Source organism: Panthera tigris, chromosome B1 (genome assembly GCF_018350195.1).
Source record: "Panthera tigris isolate Pti1 chromosome B1, P.tigris_Pti1_mat1.1, whole genome shotgun sequence".
Classification (NCBI taxonomy): domain Eukaryota; kingdom Metazoa; phylum Chordata; class Mammalia; order Carnivora; family Felidae; genus Panthera; species Panthera tigris.
The window spans coordinates 73,482,418-73,509,834 of NC_056663.1; the positions used below are offsets into that span (position 1 = coordinate 73,482,418).

Here is a 27,417-nt window from a genome sequence, read left to right on the forward strand (position 1 = left end):
CCCCTACCTGCACTGACGCAGCGGTGAGATACCAGGGAAAGAGAGCGAGCTTCAAAAGGACAAAGGTTTTATTGGGGCCTAGGGGCAGTTGGTGAGGTAATGGCTATGGCCTCAGCCGATTGGCTGGGGAAGGGTCCTGGGGAAGGGTCCGAGTCCTGTTAGGCAGGTGAGGGGGGGGTTACTCAAGGGGAGGAGGTGTGGTCAAGGTGAAGGACACAGAACAAGATGGAGTCGGCCGGAGTAGGCCCGCCCTTTCAACATAGTTTATTGTAATCTAATAATAATTATTATTCCTTATTTAAGAACAAATAAAATAACATGGGGTTTGCAGTTCGAGAACAATCTTGTGAAGTACCGAGGGGCCATTATTTTAAGTTTGCAAGGAGGCAACTGAGCTGCAGAGAGGATGAGTCACTTTCACAAGACTGTGTGGCGATGGGACTGGTATGCAGGTCTGTCCAGAGCCCATCAGTGATTTTTTCAGCCCCATCCCTTAACTTGAAAGGACAAGGCTGAGGCCAAAACCACACAGGCAAGCTAAGGGCTGAGAGGAATCGGTATCCCTGATGAACTCAGGTTCCTCCTCTCCATTGCCCCCTCCTCAAGCCTGGGAGAAAAGGAAAAATTAAAAAAAAATTTTTTAATTAAAAAAAAAACCAGGAAAACTATAATCAAAGCTTAAAACCCCCACATTTGAAACCTCCAATTGCTTTCTATGAGCCCAAACTTTTTTTTTTTCCTAAATATACTGTGCAAGGGTTGAGGCCTTTTTCAGATGACCTCATTTGCTGGTTCCAGCCTGCAGCAGGAAAGGATGTACAAGATGCACCGGGGCCATGAGTCCATGCACGTGGAGATGATCTTGATCTTCCTCTGCGCACTGGTCATCGCCCAGATAGTGTTGGTACAGTGGAGACAGAGGCATGGCCGGTCCTACAATGTGAGTTGCCCCAGGGGGACTTCTGGAATCCTGTTCTTCCTGCCACATCCCTCCCTTGAAGGAAATGCTTTGGTTTCAGTCAATGGTTCTCAACGAGGTGTAGTTTTGCCCCCAGGCGATACTTGACAACATCTGGAAACACTTTTGATTGTCACGCCTTAGTGGGAGGGGAGAGGAGGATGGGAATTACTTCTGGCTTGTAGTGGGTAGAGGCCATGGAGGCCACTAAACGTGCACAGGACAGCTCTTCGCGATAAAATGTCAATAGTAACAAGACCAAGATCCCTGGTTTAAGTAAACCAGTTTTCCTTTAGCAATAGCAACTTCTGCCAATGGCCTAGGAAAAGGAGGATTAGGAATAGCAGAAACAGAAGATTGAGGCTAACTTTGAGCAATAAACTCTCTTGGCATTGATAATTTGCATATCTATGGAAATGTGTTGATGCCAACATTGCACTGACCTCATCAGTAGAGTTTGATCCCATTTTCATACACCAATCCCACTCGAGCGAAGTCCCCTGGAACTTTGCCATCTCATGGACTCAGAATCGTAGCTCAGGCCATGTTGGACCTGAGACCTTCCTACTGCAATGTTTAAGAGCAGTGGTTCTCAAATTTTAAGGTGCATCAGAATCACCTGGAGAGGTGAATCAGTTTGTTAATCAGATTTCCTGGTTCCACCCCCAAAGTCCTGGATTGAATAGGGGCCCAAGAATTTGCATGTCTAACAAGTTCCCGGGTGGTGTTGATGCTACTGGTCTGAGACCACATTTGAGAACCAGTCATTTAGATTTGAGTATGTTGCACAGGAAGAAAGTCCTCAATTAACACTACATGGTTCTGGGTCTTGGACTTGTCATTGTATAAGAAGACTTATCTGTGACGTATGAAATGCTGGCTTAGACCAGTATCTTATTGTATTTCATTTTTAACCATCACAAAAATTATTCCCTTTTGATTTCTGCATACTGTTTAAGTTTAGACAATTTGAACATTTTATTTAGAAAGGGACATCCTGTCTTTTTTTTTTTTTTTTTTTTTTTTTTTTTAAGCAAACACATTTGCTGCCATGCCAGTGCTGTCTTGTCAATTAAAATAAACATCCCCTGGGGCGCCTGGGTGTTTCAGTCAGTTAAATGTCCGACTTTGGCTCAGGTCATGATCTAAAGGTTCAGGAGTTCAAGCCCCTCCTCAGGCTCTCTGCTGTCAGCGCAGAGCCCGCTTCAGATCCTCTGTCCCCGCTCTCTCTGTCCCTCCCCCACTCATTCATTCTCTCTCTCTCTCTTTCTCTCCCCTCTCTCTCTCAGAAATAAACATTTTAAAAATTTTTAAATAAACATCCTCTATATTGCACTTGAACAAATTGTTTTTAAAAGAAAAAGACTAGATGGGGCGCCTGGGTGGCTCAGTTGGTTAAGCGTCTGACTTCAACTCAGGTCACAATCTCGCGGTCTGTGAGTTCGAGCCCCGTGTCGGGCTCTGGGCTGATGGCTCAGAGCCTGGAGCCTGCTTCCGATTCTGTGTCTCCCTCTCTCTCTGCCCCTCCCCCGTTCATGCTCTGTCTCTCTCTGTCTCAAAAATAAATAAACGTTAAAAAAAAATTAAAAAAAAATAAAATAAAATAAAAATAAAAAAAGAAAAGAAAAAGACTAGAATAAAATTTCATTAGTTATTCACTTATACAAAAGAAAAGCTCCATAATATATGTTAACCATGGTTTTCTTATCTGCAAAATGGAAATAACCTAATATACAGAATCTCTGGAGTCCTTAAGTAAGAAGAAACCTGAATTCTTAAGGAAACCATTCATAGCCCTGTTCCATAATTCCTTTATAACTGATAATTATCTCTGGATTAGATATTTTAAAACATGTCCAGTTTCCATGGCAACATAAGTACAGATTTTGCATAGAAAACCCCCTGCCCTTGAAAGGAAATGCCTTATGAGCCACCTGACCTGCATTATACCCCACTACTCCAACACCATTTTTATTTGATGACTTTCGAGGCGGCTTATCCCAAAAAAGACTATGACCTTGTCTTGTATTTGAAGAAATTGCCCCTTTGTCAACTCTCTGAAGATGTGTATCACCACATCAGTCAATGTGGAGCTCACACAGTGGCTCTACCTAGCCACAGATAGACCTGCCCATGGATCAGAGGCCATTTGAAGGACTTGTTGCCATTGGAGGTTCTAACCCTTAATGAATCAGGCTACACTGGTCCCAGGCAGACATCCTTGAGCTCAACAACTGTTGGTCAGCTGGAGGGTTCTTCCCAAATTGTTTCTTATTGCTCACTACATAAGCTGTGCTGCCTGGAATAACTTCCTGGCTTGTTACTTTCACTTGCACCCCATCCTTCACCAACAACTGGACTCCCTTAGTCACCCCACTTCTCCCCAGAGTTGCTGTTTCTGTGTTCTTCTATCACACAGGTCCTCTATTTTATGGCTACCAAGAGGGGTTCTGTGGTCCTAAGGATCCCCTTGGAGGTGACCAGATGACTGTGATAGTGGCCTCTCTTTTTTTAATTTTTTTTTTAACATTCATTTTTAGAGAGACAGAGTGTGAGTGGGGGAGGGGCAGAGAGAGAGGGAGACACAGAATCCGAAGCAGGCTCCAGGCTCTGAGCTGTCAGCACAGAGCCCAACACAGGAATCAAACTCATGAACTGTGAGATCATGACATGAGCCCAAGTCAGATGCCTAACCGACTAAGCTACTCAGGCACCCCAGTGGCTTCTGTTAGAGTGATCCTGCCTGGCACTTTAACAAAGCCGGGAACCCAAATGAAGATAGCCCACAGTGGTCAAGGACAGATTTTGGTCTCATGGTAGCTCTATTGGGACTCTGCTAGATTAGCTCATAATCACGGTTACCCTCTAGAATATTTCCTACTTCTTTGCCCACTGGTCAATCTATATTATGCATTGTCCCAAAGGAATGGGTGGAGTAGCCCCTTTTCCCTGCATGTCTCTGTTGACAATCTTTGGCTCAAGTTGAGAGCCAGCATGTGAGGCTGATCTTTCCCATACTGCTGCCTCAGATTTGCCCCATACTTTGCATTTCTTCTAAAGAGTTCACTGCCAGAACCAGTCATCAGAACACAGCCATTTCAGGAACTCGTGGTGAAATCTGTAACCATTGAATTTGGAAATGGTTTCCAGAGCAATAATAGCTGATTCCAGCACTAGTTTCCAGCTTTCTTATTGTACTCTGCATGAACTGTATCAAAAAAACCCTGCACCTGACACTCTTCAATTTAACATCTTTTGTTTTGCAAGTTTATTTTTATTTATTTTGACAGAGACGGAGAGAATGGGGAGGGGCAGTGAGAGAGAGGGAGAGTCCCAGGCAGGCCTCTGAGCTGCCAGTGCAGAGCCCGATGTGGGGCTCCAACTCACGAAACTATGAGATCATGACCTGAGCTGAAATCAAGAAGAGTTGGACACTCAACCGACTGAGTCATCCAGGCACCCCTCAATTTAACATCTTTGGGATGGAATTTGATAAGGACATGTTTCCACAAATGTTGAATTGAACAGCCTTATCATCCAGGGAAAACCTAACTTTTACATTGTTTCTCTTGGCATCTAAGATCATGTGACATCTAGCAGAACTACAGAGAGTTTTGAACATATTTATAAGATTCATGAAGTTCTTGGCTCTTTTCTACAAGGGGCCATATAATACAGTTTATTTCTATTATTCAATTTTATAATCTCTATCAATTTATTAGTAACACTATTATTTATAACATTTTAATAATAATTCCTATAGTAACAGATTTGTATATAAATTACTATATATAAATATTTACATATAAATTAGTTATTATTAAGTTGTGATAAGTGTTTTTTATACATTATCTAAATTACTCCAGAAGATAATTATTTTTTATCCCCTTTGTGAAATACAGTTCAGAGGGATTAAAAAACTCACTCAGGGTTATATAACTAACTAGTTGCAGAGTGGAGACTAGAATCCAACCTCACTAGTTTTTGGGGTTTTTTTTTCATGTCAAGGATAAGCTCCTTAAATATCTCTGCACCATGCTTTCCTAATCTGCAGAATGGAAACACTGAAGATGGGAACCTATCTCCAAAGTTACTAGAATTCAAAAACATTTCCCTGTGAGAACTTCTAGCACGGTGACTGATACGTAGTGACTGTTCAGTACCATGAGTTGAACTCTGAATGCATTCAAAAGATATTGATATAATATATAATAGTTTCAAATTTTTAATCACACAGTGAAAGCAGTTTATTAATAAAAGAATCCTTTTCTGAACCCTTTTGTAAACCTAAAGCCAATACTCAGCTGTTAATGTGCACTCTCTGTTACAAGATCTCAATGTATTGTTTTTTTCAAAGCAGTGCACCTGCTTCTCCTGCCACACCCTCTGCTCTGCCATATGCTTTGCCCACACACTGTTCCCCAGGCTGATTTTGTGAGATGTGTTAATAGCAACCAGAGGCAGGATGGTAAAGGGAAGAGTACCTGCTTAGGAGTTAGAAGAATTCAGCCACGCATTTAACCACAGTGAGTCTCCATTTCCTGATATTTCAAGTGATGGAATTTTTAAAAATAGGAATGAGTTTTGGCTGTAGCTCTGACAGGTAAAAAGCTTGAAAGTCATCACCCCCATCTTACCACAAGAAAAACCTAGACAGACTGAACGTCAATAAGTTTTCTCGGATCTATCAGAGAATTAAGGTTAGTGAGAAAACCACCAGCCAAAATCTGGAAAGACAGGGGAAGGCAGGGAATCACAGCGGAGATCTCCTGACTGGGAGCAGAAGCTGCAAGAGCCGCACAATGGTTCGAAACACGTAAGGAGTAACTTCAAAGAATTGGCTGGAAGTGGAGTTTAGACTAGTGTGAGAGAGAAACTGTTGGCGGCCACAGTCTTAGGGACTTCCTCATATTATTTTAGGTTTCCAGCTCCAGGAACGCCACCAGATTCCGATGATGTAGAGCCAAGGGGAAAAAAAAAAAAAAAAACAAACAAACCTTTGTGCTTCTGGCAGAGGGAGGGGAAAAGTAATCATTCTGAACTAGACCCAGAGTGTTCTCCATCACAGAGACACAGCAATGGAAATCAGAGCCTTCTCCAATGTAGGGGAAGAGAAATTACCCAGTCCAGCCCCCTCTAGCCTTCCTGTCTCATCCAAAGGGAAAACTAAAAGTTTAAAGACACTTGTAAAGATCATGGCACAGAGACAGAGGCCCACAAAAGGACTGAGACTTAATCACAGAATAGAATACGTGCACTGTCCGCCTGCCTTACCACCACATCGCAGGTGTCCAGTATAACAGTGGATTATAGCTGAAAGAGCTGCAAGCCTCAGAGGCTATACAAGAAGGAGTTTTGATGGAAGCTCAAAGACAGAGAGAGAGATACAAACAAGTATACTAGTGGAAATCGAAGCCTCTGATACCTACAGCAAACATTAATCACAGCCCAACCCCCAGGCAAATTAACACAAAAGATTTATTTATCTCAGTTCTTTTACCCCACACATTATGTTTGCCTTTCAACCAAAATTTAAAAGTCATGCTAAAAGGAGAATAAAACAGTCTGAAGAGACAAAGCAAGCATCAGAACCGGACCCAGACATTGCAGTGATTTGGGAATCATCACACTAGGAATTTAAAGTAACTATGCTTAAGATGCTAAGAGCTCTAATGGAAAAAGTAGATAACATGCAAGAACAGATAAGTGATGCAAGCAAAGAGGTGGAAAGTCCATGAAAAAAATAAATTATTAAAGTAAAAAGAAAACTGAAACAAATGAAAAATGCCTTCAGTAGGCTTATCAATAAAGTACATGTGGTTGAGAAAAGAATCAGTGAGCTTGAAGATAATATTATTGAATATAATAATAGTATTCAATAATTCAATATTCAATAAAATTCAATAATATTATTGAAATGCAAAGAGAAAAAAAGAATTTTAAAAAACAAGAATATTCAAGAACCGTAGAACAATTTCAAAAAACATAATATACACATATTGGAATACCAAAATGAAGAAAGAAATAAAGCTGCTGAAGAAATATTTGAAGGGCTAATGGTCAAGAATTTTTGTTTAATTAATGACAGACACCAAACCACAGACCTAAGACACTCAGAGAAGAAGCAGAACAAATACCAAGAAATCTATACCTGGACATATCAAATTCATACTGCAGAAAGACAAAGGGAAAATTCAAAAACAGCCAGAGGGAGAAAAACACCCTACCTACTGAGGAACAAGAATTTCATCAGATTCTTCTTCTTAAACCATATATGCAAGAAAAGAATAGAGCGAAATATTTAAAGCATTCAAAGAAAAATCCACCAATCTAGAATTCTAAATCCAGAGAAATTATCCTTCAAAAGTGAAAGTGAAATACTTTCTCTCTCAGACAAACAAAAAGATTAGGGGATTCACCACCAGGAGACTTGACCTACAAGAAATGTTAAAAGAAGTTCTTCAGAAAGAAGGAAAATTGTATAGGTCAGAAACTCAAGTCTACATGGAGAATGGAAGAGTGTCAGAGAAGGAGTAAATGAAGATAAAATAAATTCTTTTCTTTCTTATTCTTAACCTAATAGATAACTCTTCATTCAAAGCAGTAATAGTAACAATCTACAGTTGACCCTTGAACAACAGGAGGGTTAGGGATGCTGCCCACCCCCACCCCCACCCCCCCCACACACACAGTTGAAAACCTGCATATAACTTTTGACTTTCCAAGACCCTAACTACTAATAGCCTACTATTGACCAGAAGCCTTACCAAAAACATAAAAAAATGAAAAAATATATAATTAATATACTAATAGAGTAGAGAAAATAGAATCATAAAATTCTCACTTAAAGCCAAAGAGTCTAAAAAAGGAAGAAGGCAGAGAGGAAAAGAAACAAACACTATGCAACAAACAGAGAAGTTACAAATATGGTAGATATTAATCCAACTATATCGGTAATCAAATGTGAATGGTCTAAATACACCAATTAAAAGACAGAGATTGTCACCATGAATAAAAAACAAAACAAAACAAAAAACAAGACGCAATTATATGTTGCTGACAAAAAACTCACTTATAAGAATAAAGATGTAATTATCAGGGAGAAAAAGAGGCATTACATAATGATAAAAGATTCAGTTATTTAAAATTTTTTTTGATGTTTATTTTTGAGAGAGAGGAAGAGAGGGCAAGTGGAGGAGGGGCCGAGAGAGGCGGACAGAATCTTAAGCAGGCTCTAGGCTCTGAGCTGTGAGCACAGAGCCCAACACGGAGCTCGAACTCACAATGACATCATGACCTGAGCCAAAGTCGGAGGCTCGACCGACTGAGCCACCCATGCGCCCCAAGATTCAGTTATTTAAAAGGACATAACAACTCTTTTTTTTTTTTTTTTTTAGAGAGAGTATAAGTAGGGGAGGGGCAGAGAGAGAATCTTAAAGAGGCTCCCCCCCCCTAGTGGAGCCTGACTTGGGGCTCAGTGTGGGGCTCAATCTCACAAGCATGAGTTCATGACCATGAGATCATGCCCTGAGCCAAAATTGGGACTCTGATGCTAACTGACTGAGCCACCGAGACCCCCCCTAAAAGGACATAACGATTCTTAACGTGTATATGCCTAACAAGAAGCATCAACATATACAAGGCAAAAACTGATTGAACTACAAGGAGAAATGGACAAATCCATTGTTTAGTTAGAGATTTCAACACCCTCCTTCAGTAGTTGATAGATCAAGAAAGCAGAATATTAGTAAGGATAGAGTTGACCTGAACAGCACCATTCATCAATCTGCACTAATTGATGTTTATAGAATACATCTAACAACAGAAGAGTGCACATTCTTCTTAGGCTCACATAGAACATTCACCAAGATAGACCACATCCAGGGCCTAAAACACACCAAAAATTTTTTTTAAAAATTGAAATTATACAAAGTATGCTCTCAGACCACAAAAATTAAATTAGAAATCCATAACAGAAAGATAGTTGAACAAAATCCCAAAATATTTAGAGATTAAATAGCACATGAGTCAAAGAGAAGTACTTAAGAGAAACTAAAAATTAGTTGAACTAAGTGAAAATGAAAATACAACATATCAAAATTTGTGGGATGCAGGAAAGGCAATGCTTAGAGGGAAATTTATAGCATTGAATGCATATATTAGAAAAGAAGAAAGATCTAAAATCAGTAAATTAAGCACCTACTTTAGGAAACTAGGCAAAGGAGTAATTTAAACTTACAGCAATCAGAGGAAAAGTAATTTTAAAAATTAGGGCAGAAAGCAATTAAATTAAAAAACAGTAAATCAATAGAGAAACTCAGTGAAACCAAAAACTGAGAAACTTTTTTGAAAAAGATCAGTAAAGTTTATAAAGCTCTAGCCAGCTAACCAAAAAAATAAGAGGACACAAATTACTATATCAGAAAAGAAAGAGGGGATATCATTATTGATCCTATGGACATAAAAAGAAAATAATGGAATATTATGTCCACAAATCTGGATAACCATAATGAAATAGACTGATTCTTTGAAAGACACAAACTATATCAAAACTCAAAAAAGGAGAAATAAATAACCTGAATAGGCCTATTTCTATTTTTTATTCAGATATAATTGATATATAACACTGCATTAATTTTAGGTGTACAATATAATGATTTGATTTATGCATATGATGTGAAATTATTACCACAGTGAGTTTAGTTAACATCCATCATCACCACACATGGTTATAATTTTGCGTGTGTGATGAGAACTTTCAAGATTTTCTGTCTTAGCAACTTTCAAATATACAACACATTATTGTTAACTATAGTCACCATAATGTATATTACATCCCCAAGACTTCTTTATCTTATAACTAGAAGTTTGGAAGTTTGTACCCTTTGACTAGCTTTACCCATTTAAGTCACCCCATATATCCTGCCTCTGGCCTATATCTATTTTTTAATTCAGCCAATAATTAATATCTTTCTACCAAAGAAAGCTCCAAGCCCAGATGGTTTCACTGATGAAATCAGCATCTGAAGAATCAGATGCTACATACCTTTGGAAATCAGAGGAATCTGTAAGATTAAGGCAATAGACACTGTAAATGAGCACTGTACCTAGTTGGTAAAACTGTCCTATAGGAGTGCAGGTTAACAATTCTGATATTGCTCTGTATGTTACTGGGATGGAATAATTAAGTACATAGATGGCAGAAGGTGGGGGCCAGTTTACTTATTTATTTATACCCTGAGGGTATTATATATTATATATAAAATAGCATTATTTTCACATTTCATTTTTTTAAGTTTTTATTTATTTTTGAGAGGGTGAAAGAGAGAGAGAGAGCACAGGGGAGGGGCAGAGAGAAAGGGAGACAGAGAGAATCACAAGCAGGGTCCATACTGTTAGTGCAGAACCCGATGTGGGGCTCAACCCCCCATGAACCTTGAGATCATGGCCTGAGCCGAAGTCGGATGCTTAACCAGCTGAGCCACCCAGGTGCCCCTATTTTCACATTATTGCATGCATAATTTGGATCATGTGCGTCAGAGGTGAGGGAACTAATCCAAAAGCTCAAGATATTTTCAGAGTACAGCTTTTAACAAATATGTCTATATTCTGAAGTGATCATTTAATCTTAGATTCTGTTCCATGGTCTGTAGGAGCTGTAGACATCAGAGCAGCTTATTATAAATACCTAAAGCAAAGGAGCCATGTTATTTAGAAAACAAAGTCTGAAAATATAACATCACCTGCTCCAAGGTGATGTCAAAAAGTGAAGAGGGAAAATAGACAGAAAGTGGAAAATTCTTATTTTGTTTGGACTACTACTAAATACCTGGGTGTTCCCAAATAGTCATATGTTTAGTAAAATATAGACAGAACATCTGGATATTTGAATTTTTCTCTTTTCAACTGATGCTGTTGATATGTTATAGACATGGCAGAGCTTCAAAATGAAATTGTTTCCAAACGCTTTTAACAGCATTTTTAAACAGAATTTAATTAAAAAAATAAAATTTCATTCAACACCGGCCTCTCCACCTTCTTTGATATATCCCTATTTCTCATATCTGAAGGAAATAGGGGGAAGGTGCCAAAAAAGATTCCTTTTACCTCCCTTCAAATCAAGAGAAGGCCTGATGACTACATACAAAGAATTTGGGTTTCAGGCACACTGTTAACTTGCCTCAACACACAGGCAAATAATTTGCTACAGATTGAAACATTGCTCTATTTAAATCAACTTCCTGCCTATTAATAGCCGTGAAACACTAGAACATATTACTGTACCAGTAAAGCCTTAGGCCCGCTCAAATCTTTTTAAAGTGAGGCAACACACAAATACATGCATAGTCACATACACACCTAACACTGCATGGCACAATCTCCTTTAAGAATTCAAAGAGCAAAATCAACAGTCTGAATTGATTTGGAACTAGAAATAAGGACCAAGTGAATTTCTAATAGCCCTCCACATGCCAAAGTTCCCAACGTTTACTTGTTTATATCCATACTTCCCTTCACTGCCTGTGTGCTAATCATAGCAGCAGTACTTCCTGGAGTCCTTTATTTACATGGGAATTTCCTGCTGACCTCTGGCATCTCCCTGCTCCTGCTCCACCTCCACCTATACAAACACACACAGACACATGTATGAATGGCTGCAAACACTTTGGGATTTGCAGTGCAAAGGAAATGAGCATCACATAACTTCCTCCCTCCCTCCCACCTCCTTCTCCCTCTCTCGCTCCCTCTCTCTCTCTCCCTCTCTCATGTTGTGTGATCCATTCATCATTCTGTATAAGTAGGCAAATAAAAAGATACCTTTGTTTTGACTTGATTTGCTGTTCTTTTCAGGTTCCTTATGTGCATAGATACAAGAAAAAAACATGGTACCTTTGGGCAGCATGTGATTCGTCAGGAAATTCCTTCTGCCACGATGTGTGGGTGGGGAGAACGTTTGGTGATGTGATACAGATGCACAGGCTGCCCTTCGCCAGCAATGCAGATGTGTTTTATATGCACATGCCCAGATGGTGACCCCTCTGGCATTATTAATGTGTTCCAGCTGCCAGGCCTCTTCTCGCATGCATACACCTCGATTTCACATATTTCGTGTGTTTATTTATGAGGCACCAAATTCCTACATTTCATATGTGGCAGTTGCTATTAAAAATGAGAAGTTTTAACTGCTCTGGAAATTGATAACCTTTTAAATTGATATGAAATGTGGCCCTCATTTCAAAATGACTCCTCATAGAATTAATTGAATTCATAATGCAAATTTCTGACCTTTCCCCTTACATGTTGAGAAAATATGGCATTGGGTATACACTTAGTTAAGAAATCAAATATTTTCATACCTGATATGTTATAATGTTCTTTTGCTTTCCCTTTGTTTCTGACCTCTAAGGCCTATTTTTAAGAAGTGGGATGTCTGTACATTTGACATTGCTATGCACTGCTAATTAAACCCAGGCATCAAGTAAGAGAAATTTGGGATCATCTAGAAATGGGTTGTACTTTTATAGATCCACAAGGAGACCTAGTATTATAAAAATATAATCCAATCATTGCTCCAAAATATTATAGATTGTAATAACTCCATGGATTTGAGGAAATGGATTAGTCCTGTCAATTTTAGCTTATGATCTAAAGTATAAAAATAGGAGCATGGCAGTTTCGCTGAATTAAAATGAACTGACTCTTACTATTGCAAAAAATTTCAGTATTTTTATGGGGAAATTTTATGGGGAAATAAAGATGAATCAAATTGTTCAAACAGAAAGATGAAAAATGCAAAAGATTGATGATCAGGTTTTGCAAGATGAAGTTCATGTCTGTTTCCTTTTTTTTTCATGTTTATTTATTTACTTTGAGAGAAAGCATGTGTGTGCACAAGCAGGGAAAGGGCAGAGAGAGAGAGAGAGGGAAAGAGAGAATCTGAAGCAGGCCCAATGATGTCAACACAGAGCATGACGTGGGGCTTGATCCCACGAACTGTGAGATCATGACCTGAGCCCATTTCAAGAGTCAGGCGCTCAACCGACTGAGCCACCCAGGTGCCCTTTTTGTTTCCTTTCTTAATATCAGAGATAATGAACTAAAAAAGTCAGAAAACATATCACTTATCATAGATTGCTATCTCCAAAATCAGCTATAGGAAATAAATGGCCAAAATTCTGGTGTGATTTTCTTTTAAGAGGCTGTACACCTTTATTAGCAATAGCAGAGGGTCAGAGTTGCTAATGCTGAGTGCTAAAGTAGACATACATGGAGTCTTAACTACCTACTATGTGGTCTCTGGTTCTCAGGAACAGTATTCTACTTCCTTAAGTAAAGCTGTTTGTCCTGTTTGGATATATATTTATCTTGATTTCATAAATAAAGGTGCTAATTCACATATTACCTATAACCACACTCACAAGGTAGGATGGAAAATTAAAGCAATTAAAAGTATACCCTTGAGATAACGTGGGTTCAGTTCCAGACCACCACAATAAAGCAAGTATCACAATAGAGAGAGCCGAATGAACGTTTTGGTTTTCCAGTGCAAATCACAGTTACATTCACAGTATACAGTAGTCTATTAAGTGTGTAATCACCTCATGTCTAAAAAACAATGTACTTACCTTAATTAGAAAATATTGCTAAAAAAAAAAATACTAACCATCACCTGAGCTTTCAGTGAATTGCAATCACGGATCACAGATCACTGTAGCAAATATAATAATAATGAAAAGGCTTGAAATATTGAAATAAATGCTGTTGGAAAAATGGCGTGATGGATGCGCTGGACACAGGATTGCCACAGACGTTCAATTTGTAAAAACATGGTATCTGCGAAGCTCAATGAATCAAGGCACGTTTGTATCTGACTAATTTAGGCAAGAGTAAAGAATACTCTTCCCTGACTCTGTGCTGACAGCATGGAGCTTGCCTGGGATTCTCTCTCCCTATCTCTCTGCCCCTCCCCCACTGCGCACCCACACACTCTCTTTCTCAAAATTAAATAAACTTAAAAAAAAAAAAATACTGGGGCGCCTGGGTGGCTCAGTCGGTTGAGCGTCCGGCTTCAGCTCGGATCATGATCTCATGGTCTGTGAGTTCAAGCCCCGCATCGGGCTCTGTGCTGACAGCTCGGAGCCTGGAGCCTGTTTCAGATTCTGTGTCTTCCTCTCTCTCTCTGCTCCTCCCCTGTTCGTGCTCGGTCTCTGTCTCTCAGAAATAAATAAATAAACATTTAAAAAAAAAAAAATACTATTCCCTGAAAGTACTGCCAGGAATTTGAAAACAAAAAAGGGAGGTTATAGGGTATTTTTCCTCCCACACTCTCCAGATAATCACCTTAGATTGGCTCCATGTGTATTTTTGTTCAAATGCATGTATTATTACAACTCTAGTGTTCTCCCAAAGATTTAGAGCAACTGTCAGAAGACTTCATATCAGTTCATTTATGGGGATGAAGCAATAAAAAAAATGAGAAACCTTGGAAATGTCTTCTTATTTGATGTGCAAAGAGGAACGGCTATGGCCTTGTCTTTTTCATGCACATCTTGAAGTCTTATCAAATAATTTTGGTTATGACCTTAAGGCTATTATGACCAAGACCTTATTAAAGGACCCAAAATTATATCCATAGGCTTTTGTTCCTCAGCTGCCTCCTTTTATCACAAAGATGAAGTAGAAAGAAGGAAGGAAGGAAGGAAGGAAGGAAGGAAGGAAGGAAGGAAGGAAGGAAAGAAAGGGAAGGAAGGAAGGAAGGAAGGAAGGAAAGAAAGAAAGAAAGAAAGAAAGAAGAGAAAGAAAGATGGAAGGAAGGAAGAGAAAGAAAGAAAGAAAGAAAAAGACAAATCAATAACATCAGTCTTTGTTATACTCAGATGAAAAATACATGAAATACATGCCCTAACAACTGTTTCCACACCACTGGCAGACATAACTAAGCAATCATGATGCTCTTTCCACTACCCCAGGACCCAGGCTCAGAATCCTCCTCAACAGAGCATTGCCAGGGGCCACTGCCAATTCAAGTCCACACCTGAGACAAAACCTCTTTGCCATCCCTCTCTTACTTTGGTGCTGAGCAAGTAATAGGGGGTTAGTCTGCATGTGCTAAAACATAAGACCAGAGGTTATTGCTGGCTGTTTTTTCACGAGAGGTAATAGCTGGCATTAAGCCTGCTCTAAAGAATGGGAGCATCACTGTGGTAACCATATCAAGTTGTTGACTCACAACCCATCAGCTCAGTCTACCCTGCTTTCTGCCACATGAGAGTAGGGCCAGCCAACTTAAAGAACCCTCTGAAGGTGACTTGGACTCAGGTCAGTGGTACAGGCCACGAAGGAGTTACACACAGATGAATAGGGAAGAGTTTGATCCCCACCTTGGCTTGCCTGGAAAAGACAAAACAAAAGCAAAGGAAAGACAAGAAGCAAAAGGTGGGCTGCAAATCCAATAGTCAAGGGTGAGGGGGCCCCACAGTTGGGACTCCAAGGTTCACCCTGCGGAGTGCACTGGGAAGCAGGCAGAAGAGGTCCCAGAAGCTGCTGTGATGCCACCTCCTCCCTTTGATGTCACCATGTATTTGCACACGTGTACATGATAGGAACAACAGCCCCTTGGCTCCATATATTACAGTACTGTTTCCAGAGCACTTTCCCATCCGTGGTCTCGTTTGATCCCCACCTCAGCACAGGCAAGAAGGGCAGGCATTGTTATCCCTAATTTTACAACAAAAGTGAGGCTTACTTGTCCAAAACCACACAGCTTTTGAAGCCCAAAGTTGCTTTCATCTGAACTATCCCAGAGAAAAGACGTAAAAGAAAAATGAATGTTTTGGGTGATTTCCCATTTGAATTTTCAGACCACCATCCTAATTCCTTCCAAAACTTAGCATGTATAGAAGAGCTTACAGCTGGATGGTGACCCAGTTGCATGTTATAGATGAGATGGTGACAGTGGTTTCCCCCAGAGTAGCTTCTGAATCATTTAATAGTGGACATGACATTCTGGGCCCTCAATCATTGAAAGAGACTTTCTGTTCATTTTTTCTGACAGCTGGTGACACTGTTGCAGATGTGGGTTGTCCCTCTGTATTTCACGATAAAACTTTACTGGTGGCGGTTTCTGTCTATGTGGGGAATGTTCTCAGTTATTACCAGTTACGTCCTCTTCAGAGCTACCCGAAAACCCCTCTCAGGGAGAACACCAAGGTATGTATCCCATTCGCTCCTTCCCTGACACCCTCTTTATTATAAACATTAAGAAGTATACTTTAATTCCATTTTCCCAGATGGGAGAGGGGGCATCACACTTTTTTTGCCCTTCAGTAGCAAAACTATTTGTAGATTAGCTATACCACTGTTTATGCTCATTGTTTAATGGTGATTTGGACATACCTGTAAAATCTATTACTTCAGATACTAATGACAGCCAGAAGAAAGAGAAGTCAAACTATGGTTTAAACTTTCTAGAACAAAGTGGTGCCTGGGTGGCTCCGTCCGTTAAGCATCCAACTTAAGCGTCCAACTTCGGCGCAGGTCATGATCTGTGACCTGGAAGAGCATGCAACTCAGTCTGTGAGTTCAAACCCCGTGTGGGGCTCTGTGCTGATAGTTCAGAGCCTGGAGCCTGCTTCGGATTCTGTGTCTCCCCCTCTCTCTGCCCCTTCCCCTCTCATACTCTGTCTCTCTTTCTCTTCCTCGAAACTAAATAAACATTAAAAAAAAATTTTTAACTTTCTAGGACACTATTTGCATATTTATTTTTAGCTCAGCATTTTGTATGATTCCATCATAAGTTGTGTCACACACATTTTATAATAGAGCAAGAGTTAGATGTTTGTATTTCTAACAACTATATATGTATTTTATTTCGGGTAAATCATAAGTAATGGCCAACTTACTCCTCTCATAACAAATGAGGCTTTAATATTCCAATGCTTATCTTAACTACCATTGCCAACCTCTTGACATTTCTATAATTCCATTATGTTGTCCACAAATCATTCCAAAGTGCTTATAATCTCATAATGTGCCCACAAATTTGCTTTCACTCTCCTTGTTCTGCAGATAAGATCTGAATCTAAATCTAGATAAAACTGAAATGGGATAGAGAGAAAATGTGTAAGGCATTACATGGCAATAAGACAATGTCACATTTTGATCTTGGTTGGAGAACAAATCATAAGCTCCTGCGAAATGTTTTTAGGATTATTTAGCTATTCAGATGTTTGTTTTTAATCCTCAAAAAAAGTGGGAGAGACGGATGTCAACTTTTCCTACTCTGGAGAAGAAAAAATATTCAGTGAGAAAAGTCAGATAAATCAATGTAATGATAAAGATTGATATTCAAGGGGAGCCTGGCTGGCTCAGTTGGAAGAGCATGCAATTAGTGATCTCAGGGCCATATTGGGTGTAGAGTTTACTATAAATAAATAAATAAATAAATAAATAAATAAATAAATAAATAAATAAAATTTAAAAATTTATATTCAAATACATGAATTCTGGTTAATATTTTAATTTAATCCCATTTGGGAAGAGCTCTGAGGTGGTGGTACGAGACCTCCTGAACTGGCCGATTTGGGGCTTTAGACAGCCTTTGTATGGCCTGGTTTACCCATCTGTACATGGATATATGGTACCTTTTCTCCTTCTTAAAAAATATTGGAAGTTATTTAAAACTTGTGAAAGTGATCCAAATTTTGGATGGGCCAAAATGCACTTGCTTTCATTCCCTGAATATAATGTATATTGTATTTCAGAGAGAACAGTTCACTTCTCCACTGTAGAATGAATTACCCCAGTTAAATGCAGTATTTCTGTGCACATGAGCGCATTCAATGCAGAGGAACTTCATGACAAGAAATAGCCAAATGCTCCCTCATTACTCTCCATGGCTCATGTGTCTCAGATGGCGGGGCCCCTGTCCTCTGTTCCTCATGCCCGCAGGGCATACATTTCAGCTTCTCCTGCCTGCACAGCCCTGACCCCAGCATAGCATGACAGACAACACGTTCCACTAACATTTAAAAAAAGACCTACGGCCACCATTTGAAGAGACAACAATAGGAGAGGCTAATTAGGACCCCATTTCTTCTAGAAAAGCAGTCTGGATAAAGAAGCTCCTGTTGATGAGTGGTAGTAGGCCCTAACGATCCTTATGGATCTTTGATCATATCATAGGTAAGTCACTTCTTAGCTATTTTCCATTAGGAAACAGGATTTCATTACTGGCTAGGAAAGCTGGTCAGATCTAACCGGCATGGTGCAAAAGCAAACCCAAGAGGAGTGGTCTCTCACACCAATGCAGTTTTTTTTTTTTTTTTTTTTAACGTGTATTTATTTTTTGAGACAGAGACAGAGCATGAATGGGGGAGGGTCAGAGAGAGAGAGAGAGACACAGAATCTGAAACAGGCTCCAGGCTCTGAGCTGTCAGCACAGAGCCTGACTCAGGGCTTGAACTCACAGACCGGGAGATCATGACCTGAGCTGAATTTGGACACTCAACCTTGGACTGAGCCACCCAGGCACCTCTACCAATGCAGTTTAAAAACCAGCTGTTCCTCCCGCAGAGTATACCAAGCCCTTGCTGTGGGGCAGAGTAACAGAGAAGGGGGGAGTAACAGAAGGGGGCAGAGTAACAGAGAACGCTCTATGGCAGTAGGGTTCAGGCTCAAAAACCCTGAAAGAGTTCAGGCTCAAAAACTGCCACAAAGAGCTGGGCTTGGTCACATCAATTCCAGGCCAAGCTTTCCTTTTGGAGGCTGCTCTGAAGCACAAACACAATTCCTAACCTGGTTTCTCTGCCTTCCAGTGTAATCTAAGTAACGAGGGAGTTCTGGACTCCAGTGCTCTAGAAACTTGTACTCCCCGTAAGCAGGAGGATTTGGGGGTGGGGGATTTGGAAAATCTAACATACCTGTAATAATTATATGCATATTGAGCATTAAATGTGTCAGATCTTTTGAACATTAATACACGATCTCACATAATCTTCAGAACTACCTTAGGAGCTAGTGCTATCCCCCGACTCTATGAATGAGGCAATCATAAGAGGAAGTCCTAAGTAGGGTGGCCAGAGTCCCACAGGCAGTAACGGGAAGGGGGAGCCCAGAATCATACCAATACCACACAGAGTGTGAACCACCACCCCCCCCCTCCCGCCTGGCTCCCAACAGCAGGTTTTGCCTTAATGACACACAGAAGGCCTGCAGTTAAAAAGTCGAAACACCTGTGATGCTGGCACAACCTTGCGAGGGGACCCTGTAGGGGCAGAGCAGGTACGGGAAGTCCAGGACGTGTGGAGTTCCCGAACCCGACTCTGGTGCTGGTGGGTGCTGTGGGGGAGAAGGGGAGGCCCTCTCGGACCTGGCCCCCCTCCCATGCTCACCTCTTGGAGCAACGTAAACTTCCGCCTCCATCTGGCTGCACTGAGCAATGATCCGAACTGCCTTCCCGGGAACTGGCAACCTAGAAGAACCGGCCGGCTCGCGAGTCGCTGTGGCAGAGAGATCCCCAAAGCCCCGCCTGCCCTCCTTTAGAGGTGACTTAGGCTCAGAGCGACCTGACCCACCTCGTGCAGTCCGTGCGGAGTTTCTGGACCCTCAGAACTCCCCACTGCCGATCCCTCCCCCATGGGGCGGGACTACACCTGCAGGAGGAGGCGTGGCCCACAAAACCCTGGTACCAAGTGCCCTGAAGTGGGGAAGCTTTTCACCATAAAATGATGTAATGACAACTCATTTCTCAAGCCAGCCCACAAACCCCATTCACAGCATCATGTTTCAGAAGGTCCCTCCTTTTTTTTTTTTTTTTTTTTTTTTTTTTCTCTTTTCTTTTTCTTCATGCCCAGCACGGAGCTCAAGCCAGCTTGAATTCAAGACCCTGGGATTAAGACCTGAGCTGAGATCAAGAGTCCAGTCGATGTTTAACCGGCTGAGCCCCACCCAGGCACCCCTCAGCAGGCCCCTTCTGACTGGAATTCAATGAAGCAGGGCATCTTTTAAAATAACATTGAAACATTAAATCAGTAAAAACAGAAAATAAGCATTTGGTGCAATAAAGGCGAGAACCTGGCTCCCGAAAAGTGTGGAGGGAGAGCTGAGAGGCCGGCCTGCCTCTTGCCCTCCAGCTCCCTTGGAAGCAACAGTCCAGCCACCGCCTTCTTTTCTCTGGCCACAAGGACAGTCCCCCAGCTGCTCCTTCTCCTCCCATCACTTCTCGTTCCACCGGCCAGAACCTTATCCTGTGGCACCACGAATGCATCTTCCCACATCCTCCCAGACATGAAGCAGTGGCCCTTTCTGTAGGTTTTCAAAGGGCTTTTACTGCCAGGGATAAGGGAAACAAGCAGGGTAAGGAGGTCCCTTCTAAATCATCTACACCTGTGCCCTCAATCCCCATCTCCCGTTTCTCTACTCTGACCCTGGGGGAAGAAGGAAAGGTGCTAAGAGTGGTCACTGTATGTGCTGGGATACACAAAGAACCCATCCACATAGCAGGAGAAAACCAGCCCGTGGCACACTTGTGATTCCATCCCAGGGCTAGGGGAGCGGCTCTGTGAGTGGAGAGGAGTTGGGGTGAGGCTGAGCCTGATAATGAGGACCTCTGTCCTTGGGCTGGGGGGTGGAGGGGCAGCGGTAGCAGGCAACACTCCTGGGGGAGGAGGTTCCCCCCTGCCCCACAGCCTTGACTTCTCTGCTCATCTTTTGCTTACTCCAAGCTACTCCTGCCAAAACCACTCTAAGCTAACCCTAGGGCAGGGGAGGAGGGTTAGGGGAGGCAGGGTTCCAGGTGGAGAAACCATCTCTGAACGCCACTCTAACATGAGGAACATAGACAAACTGCAATGAATATATATATGCACGTGCATACTATTTATATAGTTTGTTGGTATTATATTAAAACTATAGATTATTATTGAGTTTAGCTGATATAATCTACTTATGTTCTTTATATTACATAATAAATAGAATTCTAGAAATTAAAAACTGACTTATAACAATGTTTGAAAAAGATAAAATATCATGTTCTGTATTTCTCCCCATTTTACATCCACAGATTGGTCTACAAATGGTTTCTTCTAATCTACAAACTCAGCTATGCATTTGGTGTTGTGGGTTATTTGGCCATCATGTTTACAATGTGTGGATTCAATTTATTTTTCAAGTAAGTATCTCCAATTAAGACATTAATATCTCCAAGCACTTGCTTGCAATATTCACCTGGTCAAGTTATCTGTATCAGGAATCATTTGGCCCTACAATGTTCCATACACACATTGTTTATAGTAGATGTCATTGGTGGAAACCACTAGAAAAGTATAAGAGGAAACCCTACAGAATAAAAAGTTTTCAAAAAATTATAAGCTTTAAAGAAAATCTGTACTTGAGGGGCGCCTGGGTGGCTCAGTTGGCTAAGCGTCTGACTTTGATTCAGGTCATGATCTCGAGGCTCGTGGGTTTGAGCCCCACGTCAGGGTCTCTGTTGTCAGTGCAAACCCAGCTTCGGTTCCTGTCTCCCTCTGTCTGCCCCTCCCCAGCTCATGCTTTCTCTGTGTCTCAAAAATAATAAATAAAAACATCAAAAAACTTTTTAAAAAATCTGTACTTCATAGGCAAATTTTGAACATCACCATTAAAAGCAGGCCTACATTTGCGGTAGAGTAATTCTTACAGAACTACAAATTCCCCCTCCATAAAATTCTGAAGTGTCATTTCCTTGTATATATCTTCTTCCTTCAAAACCTCTGGAACTATGCTGTCCAGTGCAGTATACGATAGGTCATGTCACTATGAGCATCTAAACTATGAAATAAAATGTTCTAGAACTATAAGATACAAACTGGATTTCAAAGTTTGAAAAATACTGTTAAAAAAATTAAAAGAGAAAATAATTTTTATATTGACCACATGTTGAAATACAGTGTTTGGGATGTATTGGTGAAATTATTTCATGGGTTTTTTTTAATGTGACTACTAGGAAATTTTCAATCTGTATTTCTATATTGCCGGGGACAGCACTGCTCTAGAATTTTGTTTCTGGTACCTATGAAGTCCCTTTTGCTGGGGACAGTCAGAAAAGGACAAAACTAAGTGCTTAGAACTTGAATGAGAGGTAAGGAAATGACAGAACAAGAAAGTCTTGTGAGAAATCAAGGAAATCAGGATAATTATAACTCAGAACTGAGCTCCTTGGAAAAATGGTTGCTGAGATGTGCTGTGGACGAGGTTCTCATGGGCAGAGCCAAGGCTGTGTAATCAACCTGTGGCCTGGAAAGGAAATTTAAGACATACCGCACGGCTGTGGAAAGCAGCTCAAATAAAAATTCCCCAGAATATCTCTCACATTGAAGTTCCTCTGGGACCTTACCAGAAATCAAAAGGCAAACATTGGCAACTCATAAAATAGGTCAGGCAATTGGATGGAGTGTCAGCTCTGAAAGGAAGGACTCTTCCTACGGCAACGTAGCAATCTGATTTTATAAGCATTTCATGAAACTTTCACAGCAGAAGCTCTTACCATTTTCTAGCAGGAAAGGGATAGAAAGTAACTGTACAGATCTATGATTAATATATTATTCTGTGTATAGAAAGACACTGATTTCTTTTGTTTTTCAGCATATTGTCCATATAACTTTATTTTAGTGAATGTAAAAATATTCATAAGGAATTTTATGAAATCACTGAGCCTACAGTTGTCCCAAGACTACTTTCCATAAGATATAAGTTCCTTAACCATGACCTCTCCTACAACGAGGCATAGCAAGAACTTAACCCTTCAGGCTGGGAAGGAACTAGGACTCCCCTGAACATGGGGAGAAGATCATCTTCATTCCTCCCCACTATCCCAATTCTCAAATATACCCAGGCAAATCTTGAAAGGATAAAGCCACCATTTGTGTTGGAATTCCCAGTTCCCATCACAAAAAGAGCTGTACCCTCTAAGTCTACAAACTCTCTGCCTTTACCATTTCCTCCTCAAATTCACAGAGCACAAAACAACTAGAAAAAGTTTCCAGAACCGACCGACCAGCTCCCCTCCACTCCTCCCTCGCTTTCTGACTCAGTCAGATCTACCCAGGCCCAGGGCTAATATTTGAAGCTGTTGAGAGATATAACAAACCATATGTGCAATGATTAAGATTCAGAAATTAAATTAGGGGCTAATTACTTTTTAAAGAAGTGTTTCTCTTAAAAATGGGATGCGGGGGTATCAGAGAATCCTATTATATTTGAAATGTGATGCAACTTGCAAAATATTGTTTTTCTGATTAACATGTAGTCACTATGGCATAGTAGCAAAGGGCCTCAAAATTGAAGTGTGATCCCTGGTTTTGTTTTGTACCAATCGTCATGTTAAGCAAATCATTTTTTCTAAATCTCCATTTTTTCAAACGCAAATGAGGTAAGTAATCATATCTACCTCAAATATTTGTTAGGCAAGTGAAGTATTTGAAAGTATTCTGTAAAATCTAAGCTTGATAGCAGGGATTCTCAACCTGAGAAGTTTCTAAAAAGCACTGCTGTGCAGACCCCGCCCCAGGCCACGTACATCACAGCTCCAGAGCAGCAGAGTCTTAAATCTCCCCAGGTGATTCTAATCTATATTTAAGGCTGAGAAACACTACTCCATTAAAGAAGTTCTTAATGCTAGCTGCCCACTGGAATCACCTGGAGTCTGGAGAGCTTCCAAAAATATTGCTGCACAGGCCCCACCCCGAGAGTGATGTCATTGGCCTGGGGTGCAGGGGGGGAGATGAGGAGTTTTACAAGCTGCACAGGCCTTTCTTTGAAGCCCAGCTTCAAAACCACCAGTTAAAAGACCCTCTCAAGAATTACTTCGCCCACTTACCAAGGAGTGGTAACATTTGAAGAGAATTTAGAGACTTTAAGAGGCTTTAAAAAATCAATTAAAGTCTAAAAAATCAGTTAAAAAAAAGTACTCCCAACTTTCTGTGAGAGACTGTGGCAGGAAATTTCTTCTAAGCTGCAACCCTTCTCAAGCCCCTCATATACCACGTTCTTATTTCCTTACCCTGTCATTTTCAATAGAATCAAGGCTAGAGATTCCATGGATTTTGGCATTGTATCCTTGTTCTATGGCCTCTACTATGGCGTAATGGGGAGAGATTTTGCAGAGATCTGTTCGGATTACATGGCTTCTACTATAGGGGTAAGTGTTGCTTTCATTCTCTGAAACTACTTATGGTGCATGGAGAAATGGTCTCATCTTACACATTTGCATCCATTTTCGGAAACAGAGAAGTCTTTTTTTTGGTTCTCCCAGGCCAACTGCTCCCTAATTCTCCTTGCATCAAAAATTATCTTTGCTAGTTGATTAGAAAATATACTTCCTATTTATAGAAATTTGTTAGGAAATAAGGCTTTATTTATTTATTTACTTACTTACTTACTTTCAAGTAATCTCTAGCCCAGTGTGGGGGCTCAAACTCACAACCCTGAGATCAAGAGTCGCATGCTCTACTGACAACCAGCCAGGTGCCCCCAGAGGCATCTTTTTAAATAAAATAATTATTTGGGGGGCACCTGTGTGGCTCGGTCAGTTAAGCAACTGACTCTTGATATGGGCTCAAGTCATGATCTCTAGATCATGAGATCAAGCCCCACATCCAGCTCTGCACTGAGCATGGAACCTGCTTGGAATTCTCCCTCTCTCTCTGCCCGTCTCCTGCTCATGCACGCATGCTCTCTCTAAATAAATAAATAAATAAATAGACATTAAAAAAATAATTATTATTTGGAAGTAACCATCTCTAGCATACTCCAATTGCCCACATTGAAAGGATTAGTAAAAATTAAATAACGACAACAAATTTTATATTTTATATTTTATACTAAATTTTATATTCTGTGCCTAACACAGAAAGTCATATTTCATGCACATAAAGCACTTGAGAATCAATCATTACTCCTCATAATGATCAGTTATCATTAGATAGCATTAGAAGAAGTCGGAGATACAAAAACTGTGCTAAATGTATTCTGACTGTATATTGGTCTCTGGGACTTAGAAAGTATCCCTAATAGCTTTTTCTTAAACTCTCTTAAGATTGAAACTCCAAGTGGACATACTTGCTGGTTAGATGGATTTCATATTCTGATATTAGGAGCACTCATCTATGTCTGACACATGCACATCTCATAAAAACTCACAAACCAGGGGCTTTGGGATGACCTAGTGGTTTCAGGAATTCTATGTCTCTGTCCTCCGCTGGCCTCTTGGTACACAGCAGATACGAAATGGAAAAGCTACTGTGGATGGCAAGGGAGGAGTGCAATTCCAGACTGTTCTTCTCTCTCTCCATTTATGGGGCAGGACTAAGCAGACATGACCTTGACTTCATCCCTGTCCAGTCTGCCCTTCTCCATCTCCGTAGGCTCTATCTTACTCTTTTCCTATAGCCTGGAATCCGACTTCTGTGGTGAAATGCCGGAACAAGATACCTTTTGGAAGTCCCCTGCCATGTGTCATCTATGGGACAACTGCCTTTTTTATAATGTTTAAGGTGAGCAAAGGAGAGAGCATTTCCACTCCTAGTTCCTCCAGCAGAAGCCAGAAGTCATACTTCTTAAAAATTTCCCAAAGCCTCTTGTACTTATTTATGGACAGGAGAGGGAGAGAAGAGTTGTGTGTCCTCTGTTCTCCAGTGGACCAGGAAGAAGAGATTCAACCTCACAAGACAAGTTTTTAAGCGCCAACTTTCTGGAGACTTCTCACCTGATCCCACCCCACCAGGCTTCAACTTCTTGTCATCCTCTGTCAACTTAACTTCATCTACCAAATATATAAAACCCACTGCTTCAAGCCATTGGCACAGCCACGAGTGACTTGAACTGATGGAGTGTGTGTGTGTGTGTGTGTGTGTGAGACAGAGGTAAGGAGGAAGCAAAGGAGGAGCAATTTCCATTCTCACACCACTGCCTAAGCCCCACACCAGACTAATTAAGTCAGAATCTCTGGGAGTGGAGCCAGTGCATCTGCTTTGTTTTAAAAGCTCCTCAGGAAAAGGAATGAGCTATTAAGCCATGCAAAAAAATGGATGAACTGTAAATACATGTTGCTAACTGAAAGAAGGCAGTCAGAAAAGGGTACATGTTATATGATTCCATTTATATGACATTTTGGAAAGGGCACAACTATGGAGATGGTAAACAGATCAGTGGTTGCCAGGGGTTTAGGGAGTGAGCAGGGATGAATAGATGAAGTACAGGGAATTTTTTAGGGCAGTGAAATTATTCTGTATGACACTGTAATCGTAAATACATGACACTATGCATTTGTCAAAATCAATAGTACTTTGTAGCAGAAGGAGTGAAACAACGTATACAAATCCGAAAAATCATTTAGGATGTGAGAGAATGCCAGGACAGAATGTAGACTGTGACAGAAGAATCTAACTGTATTACAAATGCATGAAATAACCACACTGAAGGGAGGAGAAGAAAGCGCTGACCTAAGTAACTTTGAAATGAGTAGAGATCTAAGATTAAAAGCAAAGGAACTGAACATAAGTACTGTACTCTAGTTTGTAAAGTGTTTTCCCTCAGGGCTATGGGTTCACAATTGTGATACTGCTATCCATGTATTCCGCAACTGAATAACTCAGTAAATGGATGATCCATAGTAGGAGCTATGATTCTCACCCTCAGAAGGTTATTAACACTCAAGGAGAGAAGGCTAGAATGATCCATATAGTAAAGGATAAGAGTTAAAGACATCAGTCTGAGATCATGTTTAGCATAATATAGATTACATGTGTCTTAATATAGATGGATACATATAGGAACATCTATCGCTATGATATACACATGGGTTAGTATATACAGCTCTATCTCCTTCCTCTGTCAGCTAAGAAGCCCAGAAGCAATGACACCCCAGGAGCAGTAAGCACACCTAATGCCCATATCTTTTCTAATGCCATTCTACAATAAAAGGAACCAAGGTTCCTTGGAGAAATGGTTGATTCTAGGTCTTGGCAGGGAATATACAAATGAGCCCGGAGTACCTTGTACTCCCAGAAGTTAAGGAAGTGCTCAAAACAAGCAAACAAACAAAAAAACCCACCACAGTTATGAGGATAAGTCAAAGAGACAGAAGCCAACTGAAAAAGCTGCCAATGGTAAACGCTAGAACAATCTGTGCAACCAAATAGTAGTAATGGTAGTAGCAGTAGTCGTCGTTGTAGTGGTAGTAATAGCAGTAGTAGTAATAGTAGTCGTAGTAGTAGTCATAGTAGTAGTAGTAGTAATAGTAGTAGTCGTAGTTGTAGTCGTAGTAGTAGTAGTAGTAGTAACAATAGTAGTAGTCGTCGTAGTAGTAGCAACAGTAGTAGTAAAAGTAGTAGTAGTAGTAATGGTAGTAGTAGTAGTTGTAGTCTTAGTAGTAGTCGTAGTCGTAGTTGTAGTAGTAGTAACAATAGTAGTAGTCGTAGTAG

The 27,417-nt window shown here is 40.6% G+C and overlaps 1 protein-coding gene across 4 annotated transcripts in view; it reads left to right on the plus strand.

Annotated features, from left to right (window-relative positions):
• RNF175 (ring finger protein 175) overlaps positions 1–27,417 on the plus strand; it is a 48,111-nt gene that overhangs the window by 12,350 nt on the left and 8,344 nt on the right. For all 4 annotated transcript variants that reach the window (XM_042983736.1, XM_042983737.1, XM_042983738.1 and 1 more), the window contains exons 3-6: positions 799–940; positions 16,014–16,168; positions 21,021–21,128; positions 24,014–24,134. In XM_042983736.1, the coding sequence (XP_042839670.1) occupies positions 799–940; positions 16,014–16,168; positions 21,021–21,128; positions 24,014–24,134 (526 nt within the window). The remainder of the gene's footprint in view (positions 1–798; positions 941–16,013; positions 16,169–21,020; positions 21,129–24,013; positions 24,135–27,417) is intronic.